This window comes from Phaseolus vulgaris, chromosome 3, assembly GCF_000499845.2.
Source record: "Phaseolus vulgaris cultivar G19833 chromosome 3, P. vulgaris v2.0, whole genome shotgun sequence".
Classification (NCBI taxonomy): domain Eukaryota; kingdom Viridiplantae; phylum Streptophyta; class Magnoliopsida; order Fabales; family Fabaceae; genus Phaseolus; species Phaseolus vulgaris.
In genome coordinates, this window is record NC_023757.2 from 2,181,944 (window position 1) to 2,192,360 (window position 10,417).

General features: G+C 33.5%; 1 protein-coding gene across 2 annotated transcripts; it reads left to right on the forward strand.

The window, feature by feature from the left end:
* The first annotated feature begins 1,232 nt into the window (after positions 1-1,232).
* Positions 1,233-8,135, forward strand: LOC137806201 (cellulose synthase-like protein D1). 2 transcript variants are annotated; one of them, XM_068606188.1, is made up of 7 exons: positions 1,233-1,547; positions 2,063-2,465; positions 2,956-3,385; positions 3,868-4,251; positions 4,901-5,276; positions 5,692-6,088; positions 6,794-8,135. In XM_068606188.1, exons 1-7 carry the CDS (start codon positions 1,511-1,513, stop codon positions 7,743-7,745), a joined length of 2,979 nt encoding a protein of 992 aa, XP_068462289.1. In that variant the 5' UTR covers positions 1,233-1,510; the 3' UTR covers positions 7,746-8,135. The 2 variants fall into 2 exon arrangements, with proteins under 2 accessions (XP_068462289.1, XP_068462290.1); XM_068606189.1 differs by lacking the exon at positions 1,233-1,547 and adding an exon at positions 1,952-1,968.
* The last annotated feature ends 2,282 nt before the right edge of the window (positions 8,136-10,417 follow it).

Genomic DNA, 10,417 nt, shown 5'->3' on the forward strand with positions numbered 1-10,417 from the left:
TATGTGGGCGGGTGAGCCCGCATTGCTATCTCTAATTAGAAGGTTTTGTCTTCCTTAATCTTGGTTTTGGAATCCTGAATTTTGATCGTGTCTTGGATTTCGGTCGCTTATGTGGTCTTGGTTAGGATGGGGTACCTGCAAAAAGTTCTCTAACACAAAAATCAGTATTCAAAAATCAAAATAGTAATATATGGTAGGAAAATATATATTTCACCAAGCATTCACCTATTTATCAAGGTGAGACGAACATTTTTTATATTGGACTCAGATTATTACAATTGTTTAGGTTAATTTTGTTTTAATTCTAATAGTACGAACTAGTTAATGTATTAATTGATTTTTAATCATTATTTAGAAGTAGTAGTCATTTTAAGTTCTTGACATAGTCTCAGTCTCAACATGACCTCAGTTGCCCATCTCTACCATGTACAACACACTAGCCCCCAATCTCAATAGCCTCAACCTTGAAAGCCTAAATGTTTGAAGATGCTCACGAAATTATAAATATATATACCACGATCTAAGGTAGGACATCTCGACCATCCCTTCCATCGTCGATTTCTTGTATCTAAATTTTGTTATTATTTAATAATTTTATTAGTGTAATATTATGTTTTAAAGTATATAACTAGAATACTTACATTTTAGATAAGAGTTAATATATTTTTTTTAATAAAAAAATTACATGTTGAAGTATTGACATAAATAATTGTCTAATTTAATTCAATGCTAATATCAAATTAATAGTGCATTTCACATATGTTAATAATTTTTATTTCTCCAATTAGATGAACACTATGCATTTAATTTATTTTAAGAATAAAGATAAATGAATCAGAATGAGTAAATAAGCCATTAAATATTTATTAACGTATATCTTTGCTTAAATTTATTCATTATCACTCCACCATTATTAGTTGAATAGAGAACAAACCATAATATTTCTTTTATAACTAATCATAACACATTTGAGTAATAAGTTTAATGTTTTTTAACACAGTATTTGTTCAATTAAAAGTATAATTAATAATATATTCTTAATTTTAAAATAAGTCTAATAATGTTTTCCTTTTAAAGAAAGAAACTGTTAAAATTTTTGTGATGGTAATTGTAAGACAGGGTGGAAAAAACTGAGAAAATGTGTGTTTGTGCACAGACCCTAATTAACCAAACCAGTAGGAAAGAGAAAGAGGAGATAGTGATAAGAGGCTGAGCAGAAATTAAGGGGCTATGACATGCATTTTCTGAGTTAGAATTTCAAACTGCATGCAAACATCTCACAGAAGCAATTTTGGAACCATGCAATTTCTCTCCTCCAAAAACACTGTTCCTTCATGTTTTTGCTTTTCTCACCCAATCTAACTTTCATGGTTGCATGCAGGCATGCATGGAAATTCATCTTCCCATAAAAACTCTCCACCTACAATGATCACAAAAGAGCATTGGCAAAAATCAAAGACATAAATGTGAAGGAAGAAAGAAAGGAAGGAGAGAAAAAACATTCTTAGAGATGACACGTTCATCAAATACTACAAAAAAAACGGGTGGTAAGCAATTTATGGTTCCCATTAAACTCAACATCAGTTTTATTTTGAAATTTGAATAACTAATAATTATAATTTTGAATGTCATTTGTACTATGATTTTAAATGTAGTTTATAGTATAGGTTTTATGAAAGAGAAGATAGAATTTGAGAAGTTTATTGTAAGACTATTTAGAAAGATTGTATTCTAATTTGAAAAGTAACAATGAAATAAAAATTATATTCTCCGTTCATATTGACAAGACTTACTTCAAGTGGCAGGTTATGAGTCTTTCAAGAGATGATTCTTTTTATCCGAAAAAAAACTAATGAATAAATAGATATTTCAGGAATACCTTATCTTCTAATCTCCTTACAGAAAAACCTAAATGCATACCCGTTTTATTCATGCTAACTATCTCCTAGAAAAATTAACTAACATCATGTAAATTAGTGGTTCAACACACTTATCTGAATACGAAAAACTTAAAAAAAACTTTTGAGAGATGATGAAATTGACATGTGTGGTGATTTTTCAGGCCCGAATGACCACACCAATTACACTGTGATGATGCCTCCCACCCCAGATAATCAACCTGGAACCTCTGATTCGAAGCATGATGGTGGAAGTGGGACTACAAGGTTTGGTGCAGAATCTCAGACGCATGGTGGTGGTGGGAACCCTAGGATGGAAAGAAGAACGTCCACAGGGTTGAGTTCAGTGAACAACAAGTCGATGCTGTTGAGGAGCCAAACTCAAGATTTTGATCATAATCGATGGTTGTTTGAGACCAAAGGGACTTATGGGATAGGGAATGCATTTTGGCAGGAGGATCAGAACACTTTTGAAGAAGGAGTGAGCATGCAAGATTTCATGGACAAACCATGGAAACCACTCACTAGGAAGATTCAAATCCCAGGGGCTATACTTAGCCCTTACAGGTATATACATGAATTATACTTGTATCATTTCTCATACATGCAGATTCTGCCTTCACATGTTTTTTCATTATTTAGAGAAAGGAAAATGACAGTTGGAGAAAAATAATAGTATTCAAAGTTGTAATAAGATTTTTAATGTATAACTAGCCTTAGAGAACCACAACATCATGTTCTGCTGTTACCATATTTGAGGCATATGCATATGTTATTTATACTATGATTTTAAATATAATCTACAGTATAAACTCTCCACACATTTATTTTCTGAATTAAACTCATTTTTGAATTAAACTTTGCTAATTAATAAAATTGTTGAAGGTGATATTTCCACCAAGAGGAACTGTAATTCTAAGTTATCCATATGCTGCACTTTAGTTGGTGTAATTGCTGATACTGCTGAATTTCAGGAGCTTAATTAGTTGCAGGAATAATTAGCATTTGGAGAAGATGGAAAATTTCTGCAATATGAATGATTTTTCTGTGTGAACAGGTTGTTGGTGGTTGTCCGTATAGTAATCCTAGTTATGTTTTTAACTTGGAGAATTCGGAATCCTAACCATGAAGCTATGTGGTTGTGGGGAATATCAATTGTGTGTGAGATTTGGTTTGCTTTCTCTTGGCTTCTTGATATCCTCCCCAAAATGAATCCAATAAACAGAAGCACAGACCTTGGTGCACTGCATGACAAGTTTGATCAGCCATCTGATACCAACCCAACTGGTCGCTCAGACTTGCCAGGCATCGATGTTTTTGTGTCCACTGCTGATGCAGAAAAGGAACCACCTCTTGTCACTGCCAACACCATTCTTTCCATTCTTGGTGTAAACTATCCAATTGAAAAAATATCATGCTACATTTCAGATGATGGTGGTGCCATACTCACATTTGAAGCCATGGCTGAAGCTGTCAAATTTGCTGAGGTCAGTTTACAATTTGTTTTTCCATTACTGTGTAAGTTTTTGGTATTCTGACGGGTGTCTTGAAATTTTTGTATGCATGAGATCTGTTAGAAAAAATGAGAGTTTATGTTGAATTGTAGGGTTGTTTATGTTTGTTATCTAAGATCCTCAGTTTTATGTGTTATGATCTATGTAAGATTTTTTAAGAATTGACTTTGTATAAGGGTTAAGGTATCTCTGAAATATCTGAATTTAATTTATTTGTTTTTTGTCAATAAAAAAACCTTTAGTTTACAATCTCATCAACTAAAGCCACCCCAGTTGCTAGAACTTTTATAAAATACAAAAAGGAAATCATATGCTTGGTTAATTATAATTCTTTGTTACAATAATATTATGTCATAAAATTAAGGAATGGTACATCAAGCATGATCAGACAACTTTTATTCAATTTTGGTTGAATATGAGACAACATGAACTATGTTCTTGATATGCATACACAGGTTTGGGTACCCTTTTGTAGAAAACACAACATTGAACCAAGAAATCCAGATGCTTACTTCGGTTTGAAGAAAGACCCCACAAAGAACAAGAAACGACACGATTTTGTGAAGGACCGTAGATGGATCAAGAGGGAGTATGATGAATTTAAGGTCAGAATCAATGGACTTCCTGAGGTAATACGTAAAAGAAGCAAATCACACAACTCTAAAGAGGAAAAGAAAGCAAAACAGTCAGCTAAGGAAAAAAATGGAGGAACTCTACCAAACGATTACACCAGTGATGTCCCTAAAGCTACATGGATGGCTGATGGCACTCAGTGGCCAGGTACTTGGTATGGCCCTACACCTGATCACTCTAAGGGTGACCATGCTGGAATCTTGCAGGTATATACAGGCCTGATTGGCTCATCCCTAAAATGATCCATATTTATTTATTATATGCAGATATGAATTGGGTGAAGTTTGATTTTAACCATTTTAGGTTTTTACTAGTTAGTTTTGATTCTTATAAATTTTAAATGGTTTGAAATTGGATAATATGATGGCATGATATCATTGGCTTGCATGGTTAAAAGTTCCATCTTCAGATTTGATTCTTAAATGCTTTTAATACTTTCAAGGGTTAGTTTTTTACTCCTGACTAGAACATTCTTTAGAGTATTTTCTAGTATTGATTTATACACTTTTTTGAAGTTTGATTTCGAATTTCTATAGTTTCTTTCACGGTCCAGACTCAGTAACCCAAGCCAAACCAAAACATGATGGTAGGAACCAATTCTTTAACTAAATAGATTCAATACTAAATTTTCAAAGCATAGGAACAAAAACAAAATCTGAGAAAAACTGTAGTAAAACGTATTTAAACCTTCTTTCCTCGGTGTACTTAGTCTTCAGATTAAGTTGATGCTGTAAAACTCTTGCTTATGACAGTTGTTGCAAGAATCTGAATTTGGTTTTGTTTCTTAGCTGAAGTTGATTACAAGGATTTGGTCATAGAGAATTAATAGTGAATGTGCATGTTTATTATATACAGGTAATGAGTAAGGTCCCACATCATGATCCTGTGATGGGGTTTGCAGATGAGAAAACGTTAGATTTCACAGGTATAGACATCAGGATTCCAATGTTTGCATATGTCTCTCGAGAGAAGAGACCAGGGTATGATCATAACAAGAAAGCAGGAGCCATGAATGCCATGGTTCGAGCCTCAGCTATATTGTCTAATGGACCATTCATTCTCAACTTGGACTGTGATCACTACTTCTACAATTCCCTTGCTTTGAGGGAGGGAATGTGCTTCATGATGGACCGTGGAGGTGATCGCGTATGTTACATACAGTTTCCACAAAGGTTTGAAGGGATTGATCCTTCTGATCGATATGCAAATCACAACACAGTCTTCTTTGATGGTAAAAACAAAATTCAAGCTGTCACATATATCTAGCTAGCCATTATTCATTTGAAGCAAAACATGAGGTTTAGATAAACTTCTCCATACAGAAATTATCTAATGAACGATATATTGACAATCATGCACCAGATTACAACTGAAAAGAGAAACATTTTGTACTGAAATGAAGCAATTTTGAAATTGTAATGATCGAATGTTGTAAACTAGTGCTGGAGTTGTCAAAATAACATTTTCCTTCTCTAATATAGTTTTTCTAAATTTGATTTTTAACTTTGCATTAGTTAACTTATGCAGAAACTTATTTCATTTTCTCTGTTTTTGAAGAAGTTTGTTCTGACATAATCATAGTGATGTGTGAGTTGCTATGAGATTTGGTTTGATGCAGTTGCATTTAACAATGTGTAATTGATTAGGAAATATGAGAGCACTGGATGGTCTCCAAGGTCCAATGTATGTGGGAACAGGTTGCATGTTTAGGAGGTATGCACTGTATGGATTTGAACCACCGAGATTCATTGAGCACACTGGTGTGTTTGGAAGAGTGAAAACCAAGGTGAACCGGAATGCACCACAAGCAAAATTAGATGATGAAACGCAACCCCTCACATCTGATTCAGAAGTGGGTTATCCACAAAAGTTTGGAAGCTCAACTATGTTCACAGATTCCATATCTGTGGCTGAATACAACGGAAGGCCACTTGCTGATCACAAATCTGTGCAGAATGGAAGACCAGCAGGGGCACTTCTCTCACCACGTCCACCTTTGGATGCCCCCACTGTTGCTGAGGCCATTGCTGTCATCTCATGCTGGTAATTTCCTTCACTATTACCTCTCTACTTAGAGCTCTTATACAACCAAAAGTATTACACGAGTGTTTTCTTAATCATTAATAATAAATTAATAAAATGGAGTCCTTGGAGCTCCAACAAGTTTCTCTCACGCCGAATATACCAATTCGTGTGTGGAACCATATATTATGGGTTATCCGATAGCGGCCTGATAAGACCGACAAACAATCGTTAGGATAAACTCAAAATGACTCTGATACTATATTAAGAAGTGAACTTTAAGCCTAATTCAATCTCATAAAACCGACTTATAAGGTGAGGTTTGTACTCACATATATACTATAAAATGTTCTAATCTCGCGATCTCCAACACCAACCCATAACATGATGTACCATATTTACAACATATTCTATAAAATATACCTTCAAACATGTATATCAAAATAAAGAATTATGGAGGCACTTATATCGAGATTCTAAGAATCTTGCATCACTTGCCCTTCAATAGGAATACTGCATAAGTTCTTATCCTCTGTACCTAAACTACAACAAAGTCTATCTTTGAATCTTTTTTTCCTTCCAGATTATGCATTTGTAGATCAACAGCTAATTTGTAAGAATTATTCTTATTAACTTTTCTAGTTTTTGGTTGTGGAACATTTTCCTTTCATGATATCATGCACAGAAAGAAAACCAGGAAATGATTTGGATGAGTTGATAATGCAGGTATGAGGACAAGACAGAGTGGGGGGACAGGGTAGGTTGGATTTACGGGTCAGTGACTGAGGATGTGGTGACTGGTTACAGAATGCACAACCGTGGTTGGAGATCAATCTATTGCATCACAAAGAGAGATGCTTTTCGTGGCACTGCACCAATAAACCTCACTGATCGGCTGCACCAAGTGCTGAGATGGGCCACAGGTTCTGTGGAGATTTTCTTCTCAAGAAACAATGCCATTTTCGCCAGCAGACGCCTCAAGTTCCTGCAGAGAATTTCCTACCTCAATGTTGGCATCTACCCCTTCACCTCATTGTTCTTGGTGGTGTACTGCTTCATTCCTGCACTCTCCCTTTTCTCAGGCCAGTTCATAGTGGAAGGCTTGAATGTGGCATTCTTGGTCTATCTCTTGCTCATCACCATTTGCCTCACTCTCATCTCCCTCCTTGAAGTGAAGTGGTCAGGCATAGCCCTTGAGGAATGGTGGAGAAATGAGCAGTTTTGGGTGATTGGTGGCACCAGTGCTCACCTTGTTGCTGTCATACAAGGCTTGTTGAAGGTGGTGGCTGGCATAGAGATTTCCTTCACCTTAACCTCAAAGTCAGCAGGAGATGAAGATGTTGATGACTTTGCTGATCTCTACATTGTCAAATGGACAAGTCTCTTCATCATGCCACTAACAATTCTCATCATCAACCTCATTGCTTTGGTGATGGGATTCTTAAGGACTGTGTACAGTGTGATACCAGAGTGGAACAAGCTTTTGGGAAGCATGTTCTTCAGCTTCTGGGTGCTGTCTCACATGTACCCTTTTGCCAAAGGGTTGATGGGAAAGAGAGGAAGGGTGCCAACAATTATTTATGTCTGGTCAGGGATTCTCTCCATCACCATTGCACTGCTTTGGATCACAATTGACCCTCCAGGTGACTCCATGAAAAAGGGAAGTATGAGCATATGAGTGATGATGATACCTGTGGAGATGCATTTGGGAATCAGCATAAGGATCTGTTGCAAACACTTGTGATGGAAAATTTGCATTGTGACAGAAATAAAGGATTGTGGAGCCTTTATCTTCAAATGTTGTAGATAGAAATGCAAAGGAAAACATAGATGTATGAAAGTGAGAAATGTACAATAGACAAGTTGAACATGGTCTGTACAAATAAGTTTATGTTTATTTTTATGAATCTGTAAATTTTCATTGTGAGATAGTATAAATAGAAATAAAGGTGTGATGGCACCTTTCACTTCTGCTTCTAAAGGTAGAAGTGCACAAAGAGACATTTCCTATGTATGTAGGTGGGAAAATATGTACAATAGAAATTAAGTTCTTTTGGAATTTTTCAAATATTTTTTATCTTTATTTATTTATGTTGAAAATTTTACATAGATTAGATTAGAGATATGAAATATTAGAGATATGAAATATGAAAGCAAAGTGTAAGAAAATATTGTTGGAGATCCACATTGACTAGAGATTAGGACATTTCATTGTATATAAGTTGGTGCAAATCTCAATCTTATGAGTGAATTTTATGGGGTTGAGTTATGTTTAAAGCCCACTTCATAATAGATATATTAATTTTATAATAAACATACTAATTAATTATATTAATTATAGTAGTGGAAGAGAAAAACTATAATTGATGCTAATAATTTTTAAAATAAATACGTTATGTTAATCGGAACCATATTTTACAGAAAATTTAGGAAAACCAAATCAAAGTTTTATCCACTCTGGTTTCACGAGTTTGAGACTAAACATGATGATCGATAATTTTCAAAATTTTATATTAATAAAATTTTTAATTATCAGATGAGTTTGAAATTCACCATAATAATCAATAATTTTCTGAGTTAATTATATAGATGAAAATTTTAATCATCAAACAAGTCCAAAACATATAATGATAACTAGTAATTATCGAAACAATGTGTAAAAGAAATGTAATTATCAAGTGACTCAATTTTCAACATAATAATTAATAATTTTAAAAAATTAATAAATAAAAGAAAAAAACTAGACAAATGCTCCCTGCACCCAACACTTTTGAACTTGCACCCAACATAGTTTCAAAAATTCCAAAAATATCCTTTATTCCGAAAATGAAAATCCAGAATTGAAAATAATGCATTCTGGAAAAATAAATCCGGAAGAGATTTTTGTTTTCCAGATATAAAAGCCCAGAAAAAAAAATCAAAATTCTTCTTGATAAAAAAAATCTGGAATTGAAAATAATACATTCCGAAAAAATTTATCTGGAAAAGATTATTGTGTTCCAGAAAAAAGGATTTGGAATGTAATTTTATATTTAACCCATTTTTTTAAGGGTATTTTCATTTTTTCCCTATGCAGTGATATATAATGAGTCACATATATATATATATATATATAAAAGTTTAGTCATCCACCTAAAAATAAAAGCCTATGATTTTACTACATATACCCCATTCTCTTAGAAACACACCCTCTTACTCATTTCAACTCACTCTCTCGTGACTCAACTCTAATAGGACGAGTTGACTCGTTTGACACTTCTATCCTCAATTTTAGTATGTCAACACTCATTTAGTAGTCCAAACCAAACATAACTTATATACATTTTCTTCCCATAACTTACTAATGCATCTTTTAAACATAAAATTATGCTTAAAAATATGTAATTCCAAAGTAAATAATGCATTTAATGTGATAATGAATTCTAACAATGTTTTCTTAGAAAGATCTAGGGTCAATACAACATTGCAAATTTTTTTTATATAAAGTGGCAATATAAAACTTATAAAATTAAAATAAACAACTCATTTAAATAATCATAATTGTTAATGCTCTTTATAAAACAAATTAAAAAAACTCATCCAAATAATTCAAATGTAGTCAATAGAAATCTAGAAGATTTAAAAAAAATGAGCATTGGGAAGAGAGATAAATAACTCAACTGAACAAGAAAAGGACATGTTACTTACTCACTACAAACAAAGCAATATACGTGTCGTTCAAGTCTCATGCACTTTCTTAATTATTTTTTAGTTTCCTATGACTTATTTTAAATTATTTATACTTCATATTTCTCTATCACCATAGTGTTTCATTAGGGTTACAACTGGATCTGGTTATGAATAACACTATCAAAAGTCCTACACTAACTTTACCTCCATGTTTGTTAGCTGTGCATAAAAGATTCCATCAATTCTGAATCTTTCTTTTAAGGTATTAAATGGCATTAAGGATATTTTTTAAAGTGTTTTTTCAAGACACTTTTGAAAAAAAAAATGAAATAAATGTATTCATAATTATATAATTTTTTTATAAAGTAATTAATTTTAATTTGTGGAGAAAATAATTTTAATTTCTCTCTCTTAAAAATACTTAGAGGAGAATCTTGTTTTTGTTATCGAATGAGTTAAAATGAAGAGAACGATTGTCTTCCTTCTCAGTCGGTCGGTCTACCTTTTCTCCCTTCCGCTTGAATGATCTCCTCGCACTCTCCTTGTTTCTCCACTCCTCGTCTCTATAAATTTTGAATTCGGATGGTACCTGCAAAACACGCTCAAGTGAAATTTTGGTGTTTGACACTCGGTGTTATTAGTAGTGTATGATGACGTAACTGATTCTTGGAATTTGTGCTT

What these genes read in the sequence shown, in the direction of transcription:
- LOC137806201 (XM_068606188.1), top strand. Translation starts at nt 1,511, where the DNA reads ATGACACGTTCATCAAATACTACAAAAAAAACGGGTG. An exon ending in GCTATACTTAGCCCTTACAG is followed by an intron (nt 2,466 to 2,955) that starts GTATATACATGA and finishes CTGTGTGAACAG; the next exon opens with GTTGTTGGTGGTTGTCCGTA. An exon ending in ATTGCTGTCATCTCATGCTG is followed by an intron (nt 6,089 to 6,793) that starts GTAATTTCCTTC and finishes TTGATAATGCAG; the next exon opens with GTATGAGGACAAGACAGAGT.